The sequence below is a fragment of the Phalacrocorax aristotelis genome, chromosome 2 (assembly GCF_949628215.1).
Source record: "Phalacrocorax aristotelis chromosome 2, bGulAri2.1, whole genome shotgun sequence".
Taxonomy (NCBI): Eukaryota; Metazoa; Chordata; class Aves; order Suliformes; family Phalacrocoracidae; genus Phalacrocorax; species Phalacrocorax aristotelis.
The window spans coordinates 110,006,618-110,027,826 of record NC_134277.1 but is presented as its reverse complement, the minus strand read 5'-3'; the positions used below and the strand labels follow the sequence as shown (position 1 = coordinate 110,027,826).

Below are 21,209 nucleotides of genomic sequence, written 5' to 3'. Positions count from 1 at the left end.
CTGTGCTTGCCCAGTTTTCTACTTCTCGTGACCATCTCCCTGTAGTGCCAAGAGCAGTCCTCCTGTCAGGACAAGAGCCAGACAGAATCTTTTACACTTATGCATTGTGATGGTTGGAGTTGACAGAATTCTTGAACTGATTTAGGCCAGGGAAGGAGAAGGTCTGATTCCTCAGTGGTGGTGAAAGAAGGTCCCAAGATCAAGGGCAGACTCTGCCACACTAGAGCAAGCAGACCAGGCCCTGTTTCACCTTGACTAAACCCCTTAAGTTCCATGGAATGAACTAAAGGCAATTCTAACCTGCCTGAATGTGGAATAATGAAGTCTTGAGTCCCTACTGAATGTGGTAGCATTCCAAGAGATTTTCTCCTGGAGGTGAACTGAAACTAGCCTCTGGCGTATTGCTGTGCCTCGGTGTTGGGAGTATTGGTAAGTGCTGTGAAGGGAATTGCACTTTTGGAGCAGGGACTGTTGGAATCCCTAAAGGCTGCAAGAGCTGCCTTTGGAAACTGTTTATTCTCTGGGCTCTGCCTCTTTCCATGGCAATAGAAGTACTGAGAGGTAGTGTCTTTAGGTTGAGTATGACTCTTCTGAGAGACATGTGGTTTGTGACTCTCTGCAAGTTGGATTTGCATGAGAAGTTTGCAGTAAATGACAAGACAAGCTGGTAGGAGCAAAGATGGTGGAATGGTTTGTGGTAACAGATAGTGTGTGTACTTAGTAAATCATATTCTCACGAGCACAGCTTGTATGTGAGAGAGAGAACCATGAGTGAAAAGATTTTAAAAACTGCTGAGATTGAAAAAACTCCCACAATTCTTTAAGGAAATATCTGTATCTTGATTTAACATTTTAAGGCCATCGGTTAGTTAAAGTTTGTAGAGATAGTCATGTTGTGACAATGGTTATGGAACTGACTTTCCTATGGGGACTGATATTGTTCATACACTAAACTTTTCAGATGCGAAGTGCTGTGCTAATGACGTATTAAGCTAATTCTTCAGGGGTAGCTTGAGTGCTTTTGCTAACATACAACCAATGACCTTTACTTCAGTGATTTTGTACTAATTTTTTTAATACTTCAGTGCTTACTTTCTCCCCTTCTTTATTTGAATGTCTCTAGTATAGAATATGGAACATGTAAATCAGAATTTATGTTCCCACTGGTCAAATTACTGTGTGATGTCATAACTGCTTCAAGTGAGTTTAGGCTCTTCAGTGTCCTCTACTCTAAATAACTATAGAAAGCATTGATAACATTGAAAGGCTTTTGTTTTTTTCCAAGATCAGTTCTGCATGGGAGGGAGGAAAGCAAGGTGCTTCTCTAAAACTATGATTAGTTCAAAAGCTTCCTTCAAATGCAATTTGTGGAGTGTATGTTGTTTGAACAGTACAATTTCCTTGTTGACTAGTATCGAAGCTTATTTTGCTGAACCGTGTAGTTGCATGCCTGCTTTACATGGCCTGACTGGTTGTATATGTTAACAATAGATAAGATTTACTCCTTCCCTAAGGCCCCTTATACAACCATCCATTACAAGTTTGTAAGGTGTGTTAGTATTAAGTTTCTGACTACTAAAGCTTGATAATATAATGGGTAGCTGAATACCTTAAATTTGACTATCTCTACATCATCCTCACTTACCTGCTATCTTAAAAGTGCATCTTTTGGGTTTTTTTGGGGGGAGGGGTGGGTGGTGTGGTGCAGTGGGATCTGTTGTAGATGCTAATATTTTTTTTTCTTTTATTAGGAGCAGTACCCTAATTCTAGTGAGTCCTAATCCATCACTTGCCACAAAGCCTTCATTAATTCCTTGGAGTGGCCTAATCTATATCCATTGTGATAACGGACAGAAGGTACATGGCTTACTTGAGAGTTGAGATTGCAACTGTTTATTTTACTTTACTGGCTAAGGTTTAGTCATACTGCTAAAATCTTTTAGGTATGAGACAACAGTTCTGTCACCTTCCATTATTGTCCTTAATTTTTAAAGTTCTGTTAAAAAAAAAAAAGAATAAACTTTGAGATGCTATTTTGCAAACTGAGATTCTTAGTTCTTCATCTCTGAAGAAATACTATGATGTGAACACTTAATTGCCAACAAAATTGCACCTGTACACCCACCACTGCACTGCCTTAGATGTTGCTTTCTAAAATAATATATGTATGTACACATGCATATATAAAAGTAGTCTATACAATATTTTAAAATAAAAGAAGTTAAAGGAGGTTATTGGGCATGTCACCATAGCTCCTTATGAGCTCTTTTAAGGTAAAATTAACCTTCTGGCCAACAAGTCTGTGATAAAGAATATCTAGAACAGGTTCTTGCTCTTCATGCATTTTAATCCAGTACTTTTCCCTGGTTAAATTAAGACATATAAATAAAATTTACGAAGCCAACAGTTGGTAATATTCCCCAAAGAAAGAGACACTGCTTTTTTTTTATTTTTACAGCCAGTATGTATTTTGGATTAATTGTAACAATGCATGGAGAGAAAAATAAGACACTGAAGGGTCAAAATGGCATATCTACTTTCCTTCTTGATGGAGGAAGGTGAGGTATAATACAGAATTGGAAACTGCTTTATAAAAACCCCAAACAAACAGGGAAGTTGTTGAAAAGAGTGAGTTGAGAAGGGAATGGAGACTGTGCACATATTTATGTTTTACAGTATGAGAAAAGGATTTAAGGGAAAGAACCTAGTAGGACAAAGTAGATAATGTAGCAAAAGCAATCAAATTGTAAGAGATCTGGTAGTTGATAATGTTCCTGCCATTTCTTTGCTACCTATCCAATGAAGCAAAAAGTATGCAAAGATTTTACTGGCATTAACTGAAGTTTTTAGAAGTGCTAATTATGTGGCAGAAGTGAACACAAAGCTCGTTCTGTCTGAGGCAGCCCTGTTCCCGTTCTCTGCAAGCAGAGAATATTGTAGTTGTCATCAATTAAATTTAACTAGTTTAAATTATTATTCCTATTGAATTAAAATGTCTACGTAGTAAATTTTCCTGTTCTCCTAAATTAAGCTTGTCCTAAAATCTTTAAACTTTGTGAACTGAAATTAGAGAAGGCCTAGGGATTTACTGTACGAGACGCTTTCTCTGTTGGAATGTAAAGCTGAACAACATGAGCACTTACAACTCAAAGAAATACAGCTGAATAATTGACTTGTTAATATATCGGTGTTCACTGCTTAAATCTTTCTTTTTCTCCAAATTGTGCAAAAGTTTATTAAAGTGCAAATTCAAGAGGCAGTCGCGCAGAGTGTGTCTGGAGCAGACTTTCCACCTAGAAGACGTGATATATTTGCTCCACAGTCTGAAAGTTCTGCTGTTCATGTGGCAAAGCCTCTCTCAGCACTCCCTCTAACAAAAATGGAAATAAAGAACAGAACCATTGTTTTTCCTAAAACAGGACCTGGCCAAAGCTCAGGTAATGCTGATTACTTAGTAAATCCAACATCTGTAGTATATTGTGTCAGAGGTTTTGTTTACTGTATTGCATCTTTGGGAACTTGAATGCCTTGACTTTGTTTTTGTTATTTTAGTCTAATTAAGTGTGATTGACCTGTTCCCTGCTTCTAATTTTTGTTTGAAATGTTAGTCCTTGTGATGGAACTCTTTTCAGAAGCCCCCTTTTTTTTCTTATTTCCTCCCCTTCCTCCTTATGCAGCATATCCACACTTTGTCCCACAGATAGGTTTGCATGCAGACAGGTAAGCCGCCAATTTTTCAAGCAACTGTGCTGAATGCAACCACACTGTGCCTGGGCAGAGAGGACACTATGAGGTTACTGTGTTTTGCTGAAGCTTTTTTGGGTCAGTGCACTTTTTGCAGTAGACCCATTTTCCTCCTCTGTATATGTGTCCCTAAGATGTGAGGTAAATCGATCTGCATATAGCAGAGAAATAAATATTCTTCCTTAAGACAATAGGAGTGTCAGCTGTGAGTCTTGCTATCCTTGTCTTGTACTCAATGATTGACACTGTTGATAATGGAGTCTTAAATCCTCAGTCTATACCTTTAATTCTTGTAATGCTTAAAATGATCCAGATTACTGTATGAAACTGTCATTGTGTTATGTAGAGACCACAATTTTTGGTATTGCTTAGTGTTCTTTTCTAGGTAATGAGGAGTTTTTTTAATGATCGCTGATGCTACATTTCTACTTAACAGACTTGAGAACTTTCAAGGCTTAAGTTTTCAATTATATCTGGGTGTTTTTGCTACAGTTTTGAAAGGAGTATAATATAATAGTCCTTTCCTTTCCTATTTTTATAAATGTCCCATTTAAAATATATGTTGCTAAACTTCCTGCAGTGCTACTCTAGACTGAGATGATCTTACAAATGTTCCGTTGATTCTTGCCAAGAGGCACATTTCAAGGTGTGAAATATGCTTATTGATACTGTCAAAGTTGGGATTTTCTGATAATGTCAGTAGTTATTCTTTCTGCAAGTCAAATAGACTTTTTATTGAGGCTTCATATGTGTGTGTGTATGTGTATATATATAAAAATATATATGTGTGTGTGTGTATAAATAATGTATGCTGAGTAACAAATCCCTGCTAGGATTAGAACAGATTTTATTTGATGTAACTATTTGATTGGTCCCAAACTAGAATACTATCAGTGTTTTTCCCTGAATAATCAGATGATATCTTGGGAGGGAGTTGGGTATTTTGTGAGGTTTTTTTGTATTGTTTTGTATACCGGTATGTGAAGGTATCTGCCAAAAGTCTCAGTGCAATAAATGGAGACTGTTGGAGGTGACTTATATCCAGAACATGACAAATAGAAGAGAGATCTATAAGAAGCTAACTTCCTGCTTCTAGCAATACATTCACATAACATTCTTTGATATGCTTCAGATTCTTGTAGAGAATTTTCTGTTATTGTTTTAGGGTTGTTGGGGGTGAGACCTAGGTCTCACTTTGTTTCTTGAAAGCATCTTCAATATGATTCTTCACTAGAAGACTTTACTTCCAAATTTCTTTTGTATAAGCTTTTGAGAATTTTGTGTGCTTTTTATGAGTCTGTTTTTAGAGCTGGCGTCATGAGGACTGTTTCCATTAAATTTCTGCGTGTCTTGAAACACAGTTTCTGTTTAAACTCTTTCTACTGAAGATACTTGAACAAAGACATTTAACGTATTATTCTGATATTTCTCTTCTAGAGAGTTACCTGGAAATGGAGAATAAAGGGGATGAAAATGTGAAGTGGAATTTGTCATCTTTTGCACCACCCTATGTTAAAGTGAGTGAATGCTTGTGTTGGTAGTTTTATGTAAATCTCTTGGGTTTTTTCATTCTTTCTTCCTGCTGTGTGCTCCCTCTCCTCCTGCATCTTCTCAAGAAAGAATATATATTTGAGCATGGACTCATTACAGAGTTTCTTTCTGTCTCTGCCTATACCAGGGAAATGTTTTACTACTTTTTTCATCTCTAATGTGTTCCCTGACTGCAAATCGGTCCTCTGTGGGACAATTTCTGTCTCACTGTCTTACAGAGTTTGCTTGTGCTTATCCAGTATTCTAATCAAGATAGCATTAAGTAGTCAAGCATACATGAAAGGTGTGCGTCCCTTTTGGTTCCAGAATGCTAGACTTGCCTTGTTTTGAGACTTGTGCTGCTGGAATTACGCTGTACATGGTATCTCTGTAGGTAAAGTTAGGTCAAGGATATTTGAATTACACTGCTGTTGCCTGTGCAATTACTGTAGCTGTACCATTGATATTTGTAAATGCTTCCCTATTGTTTTGATAGTCTGAAATGCTGTGATGGTCACTTTAATTTTATGCTATAATATTATGGTCTGTTGTCATGAAATGATTAAAAATGATTATGTAGCACTCTTAACTGTAGCCCAGGCAACTGAGTATGCCATGTTCCAGGCAGTGCACCACCTCTAAAATGGAAGTCAGTAGTCACGGTGACTGCATAGATGATGTAGTTTTAGTCTTTGATTCCATAACAGCAAATGAATAATTTTATTTGTTCTCTTGAAAGCAGCTTGAGTGGGTATATTTTCATCAGTCCTTTGCAAGGATGGTCTGTGTATGGGTGTATTGTGTATGGGGTGGTTGGGTTTTTTCTTTTTTTTTCTGAATCTGACTCATAACTTTATTTGCAGGATGTGGACGGAACTGGTTGTGTTTATAGGGTTACTTACTCCGCTTTCAGATGCTCCCGTGTTTCTGGTACTCTTGAAGCTCATGGAAAAGAGAAGGTAAACTGACATTTATAAATACTTCAAATGTATTAGTGTATCTCACTTGTAAAATAGGATCTTACATGAGAAATTATCTGAAATAACAGTTGGAATTTTGAAGCTGGTCATACTTTACCTGATAATGATAAAATGTTGGCCTTCCAAAATGGGGTTCTGGGGTGTATCAGGGAGTCAGTATCTACTTACCACAGCTGTTATAAAGTCAGCTGAGTTGATTCTAAGAATTCATGCAATTTGTAGTTTGACTTTAACATGGTGGTGTTTTTGTGTTTTGTTTTTGTGTTTTCAAAGATAAATTATTCTAGAACAGAAAATTGTTTCTAAACGTTTTATGAAAATCCACAAGAAAATCACAAATAATACTGGGTTCTTATGAAAGTGGTGTGAGAACTGATTTCCCTTCCTTAGAAGCGGTCTTGTCATACTTGTTCAAGAACAGTTGTCTGTTCCTCAGGTTGATTTCATTTGGCTTACAATGTTATCTCCTGGCCAGTAGAGGGTTTCATAACCACAATTATAAACCCATTCAGCATGTCCTTGGATGTGCTTTATATGGGGCTTTTGTCCCTCACCTTCTCTCTTCATACTACTATAATTCTATCTGTTCATATTCATGAACACCTATCTTTTAATCATTATGGATCATTATGACATTCCTTAACTACATTATTTCTATGATGTAATTTGTAATCTATTTACAAGGCATAAAATACTTACTCCTGTCCAGTTTCGTAGTTATTTCATAATACTGAAAACCACTATTTGAATTTAAAAATTGTCTTTGCCTTAGCAATCCTAGTTCAGGTCTATCTGAATAACATTTACGTTATTGGCATGTCAGGCTGTTGGCTGGAGCTGACAAGGTAGAGTGCCATCATGACTTGCTGTTTTTTGCAGTGGGTATGATAATGTTTAGCTAATTAGGTGTAGTTGTAGTGATCTAATCTGTTCCTCCCCTTCTCTTTCTTTCCCCGACCTCAACTCTGAAAACAATGCAAGTTTACTCGTGAATTAACCTGGTGCAGCCCTATACAGAGACAAGCCTTTGTTACATAGGTGACCCTTGGGGATGACCAAATGCATAGCCTGCAAGTTGGGTTAAATTTCGGCCCTTCTAGTACTTGTAGCACAGTGTGTTTGCAGACTTGGAGCTGGAGGAGTACAGTTGTTCACAGCTTAGCCTGACAGATGAAGGAAGTATTGCTGTCTTTCAGCTGCATGTATTTCCCCTCGTGGTCCCCTTCTTTTCCATTTTACTAATAGAAATAATTGTGCAAGCACTTGCTGACTTTGCTTGAAGCAGATTAGCTGAACTCAATTTTTGTTCGAGATTGCTTGCACGACCTATTTCATTGGAACTCTCTCTCTTGTGGGCAGAGGAGGATGAGCTGTATTGTTTTCTGCAAGGTCTCCTGTGTGTGGAATGTGTGTTCTGTAGTGTGCAAGTTTTGTGCTGGCGTAACTGTAACTTTGTGTAGGTAAAATTGTGAAGATGTATAGATTATTTTAATAGCTTCTGCAAAATTTTTCTCTTGTTTGCTAGGTTGCTGTAATTTTTTTACCTAGAGATAAAGGGGATTACTCCCAGTTTTGGGACCTTGAGTGTCACCCAATTGAAAAGCCTAGTTGGAAACACAAACTAAGATTTCAGCTTTCTGGAGCAGTAAGTATATAAATGCTATAAATACTGTCCTGAGCACAAATTTTTGATAACATCTTAATTTTACTCTACAGTGCTCTTTCTCATATGTGCTGGCGTATTCTAAAAAAAAACCCCCGCTGATATTTTTGTTGCACTAAACTCTATTGTTTTTCTTATGTTACAGAAATACTTTTTTTCATCTTGCTTATGTGAAAATGCATTATCCTTTGCCATTTAAGACTTAAAATTTGTTTTGCTCTCAGAAAGTAGAGACAACTTGCCTTTCTGTGGGAATTGTTTCTGTAGATGCTGATTTGTTTGTATCAGACACTAAGTGGATTTGTTTTATTTTTGTAAACAAATAGCAATGTAACTGACCTTTGGTATAATATGTAACTTAATGCAATATTGGAACTTTCTGATATTCATATTGGAGATATGGATGTGTCTGATAGAATCTATTCAAGTTTTTTAGCATAGTAACAACATAGGTGGGGGTGATTTTTGAGATTTGTACAGAGGAGCGATTGGATTTGAGTTCTCCTTTGCTCCCCTGTTGTTCCTCAGCTCTAGCTTTAAGGTGAGGCTTGGAAGGAGGGGTTTGGGAACTAGAACTGATTTTCTGCACGCTCTCTCCTTACCTTGCTTTTAATCCCTGCCTCACTGTCCATACAAGAGGACTTAACGTAGGACGAAGAATCTGTTACTATTGGGAAGAATTAATTCTAATGATTGATTAAATGAGCTGAATGTGAAGAGCTTTTTACATTTAGTACTGCGTGGTTGCTATATACTCTTTGCTGTCCTCTTGAGAGACTTCGACTTGATTTTTCTAAGAAGCCCGGATAAAGATTTGGGATCTTTCTTTAGAATACCAAGCCTGTTTTTGTAGTAGGAACCTTCCTTACCCTTCTTGCCAGGGTACCTTACCTTTTATTTTGTAGGGTCCTTGTTCTTCCCAGTAGTTAAGTGTGTTGAAAAGGGGACTTATTTAAAAAAAGTATATGTTAAATGACTTCTAATTTTGACATGAAGAATGAGACCTGTATAATGTTTGGTTTGAGAGGGTTTTTTATTCAGCTTTCATCTAATTCTTTGCATATAATTTTCATTAAAATGAGGAAAACGTCTATGCCATTTGTCTCTTTAAAGCTAGTTGAAATTGAGAGAAGATTAATTCTTTATTAGAAATCTTGAGTTTTGAAGAAGTCTGTTCTTAAAATGTGACTAGTCAGAGTTGGGTAAATCTTTGAGTGGCACAACTTGATACTAATTTTTTTGAACTATGGTGTCAGATTTGTTCTTGATCTTTTTTTTTTAAAGCTGTTAACAATTAGTTCTTTCCAGCATCTCTTTGTGCATATGGGAAAAAAATTGTGGAAAATATTGAAAGGTGTCATGATCATTTTGAAAAAGAGTTGAAAGGGAAATGTTTTGTTTATCAACTAGGTAAGGAACTGTACATCTGTTTGGAAGAAAGGTCAACACAGAATGTTTGCTTAGATTGATGCAGCTTTTTAATCAGATGCACTTTTAGTAGAGAAGACAAGTCAGTTATCCATTATGCACTAGGGATCAAGAGTTTAGGCTGTGTTACCACAACTTTGAAAAGGACTTGGATCCTGCTGGGTTTACTGAGGCAGGGCTACATTTCTGGTTAATGTGACTTCTGATAGAATGAAGTGGGAAGACTGACTGGCTGTCATTCAGAGTGACTGAGTGGTATTTATTTATAGCACCAGTTCAAAAGAAATGGAAAATTTGGAAGAGCTCAGGAAAGAACTAAAAGAACAAGGTCAAGTTAGGAAAATCAGTGGCACTTACCACTTTCATTTTTTTTTCCTGAAAAAACAATTAACTGTGACTTTGATTATGCTCTGCATGCGTTTGCAGTCCCCACTGCTAGAAACTCTGTAGTCAGGAGCTCGGAAGATCATGTCTCCAAAACTGATCCTAGAGACAAAGAAAGGAGGGATTCTACATGTGCTTTGCAGCCCCAACCTCTCAGTTAATGGCCATTCAAGCTTGTTTTTTTTTCTTTTCCTGAGAAACATTTGTTAGGCTGCTATCAGGTATAGTTCTAAGATCACTGAGCTAAGAGTATCACCATCGTGCACAGAAGTCTTGGATTGGTATTTCAGTCTAGTTATTGGTCCCTTCTGGGTGAATGGGGAACTAGCAAGAACCTGCCAGAAGGCTGAGGCAGCACCTAAGTTCTGATTACTCATTTAGCACATAGAAAGTTGAGGACTGCGTAAAGCATCCCTGCTGTTATATGAAGATATTACAAATGTTAAGTGCATACAGTTTTTTAATTTACATGGTTTATGTACTCCAGCTGTGTAACCATGTAACTTCTTAATGTATCATTTTGCAGCAAACCGAGTTGAATTTCTTGATACTTATTCAAATCAGGATTCTTAGTTAGCAGTATGTTTTGTGTTATTATTGTCAGCAGTACAAAGCTTCATCTTCTTTGTGTAGCCCAGAAGCAAGAGGAAGAAAAATCTTTTTAAAGCCTATAAGCAAAATAATTCCAGTTTTAAAGTTAAACAAATTTCTATGCTTCTGAGGTTGCTTTGGAACAACAGCACTCAGTTGTAACCATTTGGACACCATTAACCTAATGCTTTCATTTGAAAGAGGAAAAGTCAGTATAGGCTATGGTAAAGCATGCAGTACTTCAAGATGCCCATATGAAGACTGGGGGGGAATTTCTGATGTTTTCCATAATGTGCCTTATCCCCATGCAGTAGACTTGCCTTATTGCTAAATTAGAATTTAAATGATAACACTGAGGCATGACACCCATCATTTCTCACTACATGGAAAATTAAAAGCTCTTGAAACAAGACACATGTACAAATCTGTTCTTGTCTTTACGTATTGGGTTCTACTATGGTTCATGAGTTATTTGCAACTGAAAAATATTCTTTAAAATGAATGTGTTTTTTCTTTGCTGCTGCTGCTATTTCTGACAGACTGATTAGGAGGTCTTTCAATAGAATAAATGAATGTCTAAAAGACAAGTTTGTCATAGCAGCTCTATTGAAGATGAATCTATTTTTTTAGTCTTCCCTGAGTAAGGGAATCAACTGCTTGTCTAAAATGTCAGCACCGTTTCAAAAACTGAGTTCATGTTGTACAACTGTAAGCGTAGGAGGTTCTTTTGGTTCTTTAACTTTCTTCAAGATGTTGTGACCCAAGGGACTCCAAACAGTATCTGGCTAGATATGTTAAACAAAGTAGAATTTGAAATTGGCTATCTGGTGAAGTGTTCCCTTAGGGTGATCTGGTCTCCTTGTGTTAGAGTACACTGAATGGGGGTCCTGACAATGGTAAATATTTTGGCCTAATTTCTGAATGTAAACATTACCATACCATGCATTATTAGATTCTGTTGCTCTAGAGAGACCTTTCTTTGAGAAGTGTGTAGTATTCATAATACAAAATTATTACAAAGCTTTTTGCTGTTGTGAGAATTCAAACTATAATGATGGCTTATGCCTGACTTCTTTCTGAGCAGTTGCTTAGCCGACTGCTGTTCTTGAGGCATATGGGCAGAGTATCTGCAGATGAATTGGTTTTTATTTTGGCTTTTAGTAAAATCTTCGTTGCTAGCAGATTTCTTGAGATTCCAACTGCATTGCTAGTTTGTGGGGAACTTACTTGTAACAAATAAAGTATTAATAAGACACAGAAGCCTGTTAAAGTATTCCTGCTAAATAATTGCTTCTGTCTCAATGATCCAGACTTTACTGTTCCGGGAAGATTATACTTTAAATAAAAAGTGTTGGATTGGGTAAGGGAAGTGACTTACATACGTGAATACTTAAACATTTTTAAATGCAAAGTTTAAAGACTTCTCTATTTTTGACAATAGGGTATTATAACAGAAAATGAAACCTCAACTGTGGAAGCTTCTGCAAGTGCCTTCCCAAAAACTGAGCTTCCAGTTATACCAGAAATGGTTTATTCTGAAGCACATACAATTAAAGCAAGGTATGTATGGACAAAACTTGGAATGAGAGAGTCTGCAACTGGTTAAAGGTGGAGGGAAGCGAAGGGAAGGGTGGGACCCAACCCCATAACCAAAACCTTTTTAACCATTAGGACAGCTATGTGGTGGAACAGGCTGTCTAGAGAGGCTGTGCAGTCTCTGTCCTCGAAGGTTTTTAGGATCTGACTGGACAAAGTCCTGAGCAGCCTGATCTGACCTCACAGCAGGCCCTGACTGGAGCAAGAGGTTGAACTAGAGACCTCCTGAGTCTTTTCTGACCTGAATTATTCTACGATTCTATGTTAAAGAGTAAAGAGCTGCAAAAACCAGATTTGCCAAAACTCTTAATTGCTTTGTATTGTTCAATCTCCCATGCTTTTTCTTTTCAGTTAGGTTTTAAGTTGCCTAACCATGATTTGCTGTTGTGAATGACCTGGTATCAGCAGTAGGACGTTGTGTATGCTTTTTGTATACTCCCCTTTCGGAGGCCCCGTAGAAATGTAAAGTCACTTCTGAGAAGACCACTGTATTGTGTGTCTTGACCTCGCTGTTCTTCAGTCTTAAGTCGGTTTCCAGTTCTTTTGCTATGGGATGATGTGAATGTGGCAGGGGAGTAAAATGTTTTTGTTAATCATGGCATCTCCGAGGAGAGTCTAGTTCTCTACTAAAGCATATGGGGGAAAATTTCAGATTGTGAAAGCGCATATAAGTAAATGTACATATATTTATGCCACAGCGATGCTTTCATTATTCTTTCTGTCTAAAATGTATTGCCTGTAAAATTTGTGAGAGAGTTGATGCCTTCAGGATCTTTCAATTTTTCCTGATTTATTCTCAGAATACACACCTGTATCTTGAAGTATGCAATCAATATATGCAGACCATATAAGTAGGAAATCTTAATTTCTTAAATCCCTTTTTCAAATCAGACAAAATGAGATAACTCGAGGGTTATATGCACCGGAAGACCTGTACACTTTTCCTCCAACTAGAGTTGGGGAATCATGCACGTTGAAGGTCAACTTGCGGAATAATTCCTTTACAACACACTTGGTAAGTTTGACAAATGTTATTTTAAATACATTTTCATAAGTCCTTCCAACAGTTCAACTGCACTGGCTTTTTTTACTCTTGACAGAAGATTGCAATAGTACAAGTCTCTGTTAGTTTCAAAAAATCAATATTATGTTTGAAGAATTTTGCTCTCCTGTAATTTTTCTCTCTTCTTTTGTCTGACTGAATCATTGAGTGTATTTGAAATATATTTGCAACTGAAAAAATAATAGATTATAGTTTGCATCGATTTGTTATTATCCTGATTTATTTTATTTTTTAACCTTATTAAAATATTGAGGTGTGAATTTTTCATGCTATGCACAAACAGGGGCATGCTTTATTTTTAAACCCTGGGTCTGTATTTGTAAGTGACCTGATTTATCTTAAGCATGTCATAAATTGAATATGATAGGCATAGATATAGTGCACTTTTAAGCATTTTGTATTAAATTGCAGCTGAAATTTTTAAGTCCCGGCGAGCCTTTCTACATCAAGCACTCGAAATACTCTCTAAGGTGAGTAATGCATATGCTAACGTTCTCTCCTAACAAATTAAACAAGTAATTCAGTAAGATAAATATCTTCTCTATAGGTACATTGATAAAATGTAGTTATAAATATCAAACATTTTCGTTGTCTAGTTAAAGCCTTTTTTTTTGCTAAGCTGTACTCTGTGATGTTGGTTAGAAGCAGAATGAGCCCACACAGTTATTTCTGCATCTGCCAATTTCTTCCCTGCAAATTGTTCCTAACAGTGCTGCTGCTTTTAATGCTAAGCCTAATGCTTCATTTAACCATTTGGCATGCTGTGCACAATAAGTCATTCCTTCCATTTATACTTTCTGCACAACAGACCAAGCAAATTGCCTTCATCATGCCTCTAATTTGACAAACCTGCAGAGTTGCATCAAAGGTTCTCTGCAAATACAAGGCTTGAGCAGCCAGTGGAATTGCCTGGTCATACCAAGTATTTCAGCATATTACCTGCATAAAAGGAATTTTCAAGTTGGTGATAACAATCCCACAAAATAAACCCAGTCATCTTTAGAGTTCATTACAACAAGTATTTGACAGTCCTATTAGTCATTTCTTCAAGAAGTATAGCACCTCACGCGCTCATCTGTAACAGTGGGATTGTCAGGAAGACTGAAATGCAACCATTTCATTAGAAGTCATACAACATACATTCTCAGTGTTTAAACAGGTCCCTGTTTTAAAGACAGGGGAACTAAGGATAAACAGAACAGAAATTGTGAGCAAAATCATAAATGGAGCTAGATACTCTGGCTCCTAATCTATTTTTGTCTGGCAATGATACTTAGATTTTATTATGATTTATTATACCTGTTAGCCACAGGTATTCAAGGTATTCTTAAGGCTGCTTTTCAGTGGAAAGTGTTATAGCTCCACTTAGGCATGTGTTCCATTGTTTCTACTTAACTGGCATCTTTTTATTAAGTATGTCACATCAGACAGCACAGAAGGGTTTTCTATGGAGGCAGTGACCAAGATAAAATCTATCCAAATAAGATGACTAGCTAGATATGTCTGAGGCTCTACAGTTGAAGACAAAGGACAGCATGACTTGATTGTCCCTGGAAAAAAGCTGAGCAACTTCACTGGAAGACACTTAGATATTTCAAAAATCTTCTTGGGGAATTCTGTAAAAGCTGTTTGGTATATTTTCTGTGAGAGATGAGAAACTGCTATTGCTTTTATCCAAAGTAGAGTTAACAAGTTTAAAGTTCAGTCTACCATTTCTAAAGTTTATCGACTGAATATACTGCAATTTCTAATAACATTCTGCAACCTTTTTTTCTAGTAACTTTGGCTGGTTTTTCTCCAGTTGTAAATATGGGCCTTTTCTAGCTTTTTAATAATTATTTACCTGAAGTTTACACAGATGTCTGAAGAAGGTCTTCCATTTAAGGGCATAAAGCATAGAAGAATTATTTGACTTGGTTAGATGCTTTTAAAAAAGTGTTAAAAGAACTTCTTTAAATGGCTTTTATTTGAGAACAGCATTAAGGAGAGTTTCAAGAAAGCCTTGTTAACTGTTTCCATCTAAACTAGGTTAACTGGACATCTTAAAGTAATGTTTAAAAGTAATTGGATAAGAAAACTGTTTGCAGAAACAGTAAATAACAGTGTGAAAATAGGAAGTACCACCTACCTATATTTTTGGACCAAAAAAGTGTCATGAAGTAATTGTGATCTGTTGCATTCTCTTTACTTTGAGGGCTAAATCCTGTGTAATCCAGTTTTAAATCTGGATGATGGAATTGCAAGTTTGTTTTTGTACTTAGTACTAAGAGTGTGACCTTCAGAAGCTGGTACTGTGGGTTGCCAGTTATTGTTCAATTGGTTATGTGATCACAAGTACCAATATGTAGCACTGCTGGTTCCTTTACCACACTTTGCTCCATTGAAAGTAATAATGGGCTTTATCCAAATATGGTGTCTTGCAACCAAAACTGTAGCAACAAAAATAAAAAAAGGGGATTTTAATAATCACCGAATATCTTAAAGCATATATTTAGTTTTTTACCCACAGAGATGTCATTTAGCTAATATTATAAGTCCTGCAAATAATGGGTGGGAACAAATATGGTCTGTAATTCACATTCAAAAGAAGAGTTCTATTTGTTGACAAAGTAGAATTTTTTTTAACTGCGGAGAGAGTACCTTTAACAAGATGAGTCTTAAGTGATATAAACATATGGATGAAATATTAAAAAACACTTGACTTTTTTTAAAACCTTTGGCTAAGTTATGTTTTTGAAAGGACTACCAGGTTACACCTACCTAAAAAAAGTTGTAAAACTAAGGTGTTTCTATTGTATTGCCTTCAGAAGTCATCTGAAATAAGTTGAATACAGGGTAGTATATATTTCAGATATTACTAAAAGGTTAAACTGTTTTTTGCTTGACTATTTATGTTTCTGGTAACCACCATTCTGGGTGTCAGGAGTCACTATTAATTGACAATAGGTCAGGTTACTATGGCTTAGATGCAACTTAACCTATACTGTTCCTTTTGAACTTACCTATTGCTGCTATTGTGTTTAGAAGATTGCAGTATTAGTTTGTCTATGAAGTAGGCTTCAGACATACCTGACTTTCCAGAAATACCACTTGAAATTAATGCAACAACCTGTAAAGGCCATATAGTACTCATAGACTAATTGAGTTGCAGACACAGTGAAAAGTTGGAAGTAAAGTAAAATTTTTTCGTTTAAAAAACAAAACCAAACAAAAAAAACCCACCAAAAAACCCCCCCACACCAAAAAACCCAAACAAAAACCCAGCAGTTAATTGCAGGGGAATTCTGGTGTCCTGACGTTATTCTTCTTGACTAGTTTCTGGCTGCTGTACTTCAGAAGAATCCTCCAGGTTGTTTCATTTTTAAGTACATTTGTGCTTTGTAGTAGCTGGAGCCTAAGCTTTCCCATTTTGTTAGTTGAAGAAAATGAAAATAGTGTCTTTCCCTTTTGAATTCTTATGCTTCCTAATCCAACATGTTGAGACTTATCCCAATTGTGATAAATTAACTGACTGCTATGAAACAAACTCTAAGTAATGTCTGATTAATTCTGCTTTTAGGGAAGAAAGGTAATGTGTATAGCACCGACCAAATAGACACCTGAATTTAGCGGTCAAATGGAGTTCAATATAGCTGTCAGATGCTAAGCATCTGGGCTCTGCCTCAGTATCACTGAGGTCATATAGTATGTATTCTGGAAATTAACATTTGACAGCCATATGTGGTCATCTCTTTAAAAGAACAATATATAACTTTCTGTTAAGTTTTTGATAGTAAAAGTTTGGTTGTATTGTTCTTTTTGAGTAAGTGTTAGGGTATGTAAGGAAGCATACATACATTATTTTGGAGAGGATGATATAGACTTGTGCATCCCTCCTGACTTTCTACTGAATTTACTTTTATTTTCATAATTTCTCAGGTGGCCTGGTTGTATGTGGCCTCAGTCTCTATTCTTACTAAACTTTGTGTTTTCTGATACAATGCATCCGTTATAGATTAAATAGTCATACTGATGTTCTTCATTATAAAATGCGTTTTTTAAAAAATAAAACTGGGTAAATATTTTTGTCCAATATATTATAGATGGATAAAGAGACAGGGCATGCCAGGTTTGTTATACAACACTTGGCAATCAAGTATGAGACATGAAACCCTGATCTGGCTGTACTCCTTTGCTGTATTGTTGATTGTAGTTCAGTGCTACATAATCAGTGCTTTGTATTAACCCAATTAAAAAAATACAGTAGCCTACCAGTCTTTATTTTGAAAGTGTGTACTCTTAAGTTACTTGATTGACCAGGATCTGTGTTTGTTTTTTTTTTTAAAAAAACCAACATTATCTAGCATAACTGTTTTATGTTTTAGCACTAAAGAAATGACGCTGGGATCAGGCTTATCTGGAGGGCCAATATTATGATTTCCAAATGTAGGAGAAGGGTAAGAGCAAAGTCTTATAATAGGTTGGATTACAGTAGAGGAAAGGAATAGGAAAGGTATGATCAAAATAAGAAAAAGTAGCGAAAATAAGCACATGCTGGACGACATTGGATAATACAACTTGTCCTGCTCTACTCTGCACTGGTGTGGCCTCACCTCAAGTACTGTGTGCAGTGTTGGGCACCACAGTACGTTAAGGATCTAAAGCTACTAGAGAGTGTCCAGAGGAGGGCCATGAAGTTGGTGAAGGGTTTAGAGGAGAAAACATAAGGAGTGGCTAAAGTCACTTGGTTTGTTCAGCCTAGAGAAGAGGAGACTGAGGGGAGACCTCATCGCAGTCTGCAGCTTCCTCGCAAGGGGAGGAGGAGGGGCAGGCGCTGGTCTCTTCTCTCTGGTGACCAGTGTCAGGACCTGAGGGAATGGCAGGAAGATGTGCCAGGGGAGGTTTAGGTTGGGTATTAGGAAAAGGTTCTTCACGCACAGGGTGGGGGAGCACTGGAACAGGCTCCCCAGGGAGGCAGTCACAGCACCAGGCCTGATGCTATTCAAGAAGCACTTGGACAACGTCCTCAGAGACACAGTGTGAATTTTGGGGTTGTCCTACACAGGGACAGGAGTTGGACTTGATGATCCTTGTGGGTCCCTTCCAACTCAGGACATTCTGTGATTCTATGATACTAAATACTGTTGATGGCAGAAAACTGAAACTACAATAAAAGAAAACAAAGCCATTTTTCCTGTCTTTGTCTTACCAAGTGATGCTGTTCATTTTTCGTTATTCCAATATGTCTGTTACTCTTACCTGTCTGTTAGTTCTGAATACTTGTTGGATGCCATGGAATCTAATAGGCTCAGCAGTTCCAGCTTGTTGCTTGTATAGCTTATTTTTTTTAAAATGTTCACTCTAGGCTTTTGATAATTAAGCTAGCCACCCATTACATTTGGTATGTTTTTATGTAATCTGAACAGAAGAGGAATTATATAACCTAAAAAGGTGTAAAGTAAAATCTTTAAAACACTCTTTGAGGATGGTTATATTCACTTGCATGATTCAGCAAAATATTTCTTAATATGGAGGCAATTAAAAACAATTGAAATTATTTTACTGGATTCAAATTGGTGGAGTTTCCAAAAGAATTGGGAATTTTATTTTACTTGTCACATGACTTCTGAAGGGAAGAAAGGTGGTACCTTTGCTCTAAATATAGTTTATGCACTGTCAGTATTATTGCTAAGAGGCAGACCAAACTTACTTAGGTAAACTAGCAGCAATAAAGTACTGTATAATCAATAGCAAAGAATGACCTTTACAATTAAAATACCTCAGAAGAATATAATCAAATCTATAAAAATAAACTTCATGATCCAGTGCACATCCAGTACAGTATTTTGAGAAAATCTAAACTAGACAAGAGTTGCTCTATCTGGTAGGATTTACTTGTTTATTAACATAATTGCCTTTTAACAGATCCCATCATTACATCAATGTGCCAGTCCAGTTCAAGCCAAAGGCAGAAGGAAAATTTGAAGGTCTCTTCGTTGTGCTGACGAGCAAATATGGCTCAGTTAATATTCGGCTGTGTGGTAAAGCTATTGGAAAAAAAATAGAACAGTTATAAAAAACTGTTTATAATAATTTATAACAGTTTATGCCATTTAAAATATTCAAAGATTTGCTACTATACTTCCATGCTAACATCCTACTTGTTTTGCCCTGTGATGCTGCTTTGATGGAAAGTCTTCTCTAAGATGAATTATGGTGCTTGTTTTAAAAATCTGTTTCATAGTAAAAACACTGAGAAATAACACTGTATATTTTAAAGTGATCATGTTCTAATTTATGTTTCTGCACTTTTGAAAAGGGAAGTTTTCTATTTTTGCATTTATTAGGAATTGCTAGATACTGATATATTTTATTTTAAGCATTGTAAATACAGAAATAAAATATATGTATTAACAGTTTATTCTACCTGATGTCTGTCTTTGGTTAGAGGATTCCTGGCTGTAGGTAAGAGATCAAGCTGTCTGCTCTTAGGCAGTGCTAGTCTTCTGGGGGGCTTTGCGGGGAGGGATTGCAGTACAGAAGCTGACCAGTTAATATCATGTTTCCATCTAGTAAAGCTGGGATCAGACTGATGATCTGACAATCAGCCCTAAACTTTTTACACAGTTCAGTGGCAGGCAAAAGCATTGTTGTTTAACTCTAACAATGTGAAAAAAAAATTTAAACATGAGCAATACTCCCTTCAGTCCTCCAGAACGATTCATCTAACCGAGCATTCTGCCTCTAACAGTGGTGAAAAGATGTTGCTTTGAGAGATGCCATAAGCCTGTCTGCTGCCTTTGGATCACTTAGCTTGCATTTCGTCAGCACCTGCAGTCATTGGATTAGGGATGGGAGGTAGATTCCCACTTATCATATTTTTTTTTCCTTTTAAGGACCTTTTTGAGAATTTATCCATTTACCTTTTTGAACCCTTTTGATACTTTGTTTCCACAACTTCATGTGGCAGCAAGCTCTAAAAGTTCACTCTGTGCTCTTCTAAGAAAAGTTAGGTTTTGTGTGCTAAACTGGCTTCTTTGTAATTTTGTTGAGCTTTCTTCAGTTCTCATATTGTAAGAGTCAATGAACAACAGTTCCGCAATCAGATTACCCATTATCACCATGTCCTTTGTACCCTTTGGCTCTGTCTGCTATTTTATTTCTGTAGCATGCAGCTACAGATATCTGAAGGTGCCTTAAGCTAGAAATGTAGATTTTTGGCAGCATCGTTCTGTCATAGCTTATGTACACTATTCCTTTCTTCAGGTTGGTAGAAGTGTGAGTGAAATTCCTTTCAATATGAGGTTGTTTAACTGCATTTTCAAACAACTGAAATTTGAAAAAAATGGGAGGGAAACCCTGAATTACCCAGTGCATTGCCTTTGATATACACCACCAGTATTATGTTAAAGTATACTAAAGCTTCCACTTCTTCATAAAACCTTGTTTCTCAGCAGTCTGGAAACAAGGAAGGGAAGATTTACTAAAAGAAATTAAACTAGACATCAGAAGACTTGCCACCGCCTTATTCTTCCATCAACGTGTAAGCTCCTGCCTGCTAGATATTGTAACCATATTCCTCTTGCCCTGTCTCTGCCAGATGTTGCTTGCATGTTTCCCTAGTTAGAATCATGGAATCGTTAAGGTTGGAAAAGACCCTTAAGGTCATCGATTCCAACCGCTAACCTATCACTGCCAAGTCCACCAATAAACCATATCCTCAAGCACCATGTCTACCCTTCTTTAGTTGATGTACTTGTGAATACAGAACTGGAATGGAGGGAATCTTCTGTCTGCTGCCTTACCTCAACAGGCTTGGGTGCTTCATTTGAGAAAGACCTTAGTATCCAAAAGCATATGTTGGTTCAGTTCTAGAAGCACAATCAGAAGTCCCTTCCAGAGCTGGAAAAGGGACCAGTGTCTCGATGTCACTATCTTCAAAGCCTTTGCATTTCTTAGTTTCCCTCTGTTCTAAAGTTGTCCTTGCCTCTTGCTAGTCTAGAATAATCCTCGTGAGATGCAGGTAGTATAGACTTCAGGTCCAGCTCTTCTACAGATTCTCTTCTGTTGTTTCATGTTTTGTGTTAATGTAGCTGAAGTCTTATTTATTGACGGGAAGGCTTGTGATTTGTTGTTTACGGAAGTAATCTCCTCTATACATTTACTACCCTAGCAGCTATTTTTGACCATACGCTTAAACCTGACATTTTAACGAGCTCTGCAGTTTAGTCTTACATGCTGAATGTTATGA

The 21,209-nt window shown here is 36.9% G+C and overlaps 1 protein-coding gene across 1 annotated transcript in view; it reads left to right on the top strand.

The window, feature by feature from the left end:
* Positions 1–19,382, top strand: part of CEP192 (centrosomal protein 192) — a 94,754-nt gene extending 75,372 nt beyond the window's left edge. The window contains exons 46-54 of the mRNA XM_075085791.1: positions 1,752–1,857; positions 3,233–3,437; positions 5,182–5,261; positions 6,138–6,233; positions 7,780–7,899; positions 11,762–11,880; positions 12,808–12,931; positions 13,391–13,449; positions 18,884–19,382. Of these exons, the coding sequence (XP_074941892.1) occupies positions 1,752–1,857; positions 3,233–3,437; positions 5,182–5,261; positions 6,138–6,233; positions 7,780–7,899; positions 11,762–11,880; positions 12,808–12,931; positions 13,391–13,449; positions 18,884–19,034 (1,060 nt within the window). The 3' untranslated portion in view covers positions 19,035–19,382. The remainder of the gene's footprint in view (positions 1–1,751; positions 1,858–3,232; positions 3,438–5,181; positions 5,262–6,137; positions 6,234–7,779; positions 7,900–11,761; positions 11,881–12,807; positions 12,932–13,390; positions 13,450–18,883) is intronic.
* Positions 19,383–21,209: the final 1,827 nt, after the last annotated feature.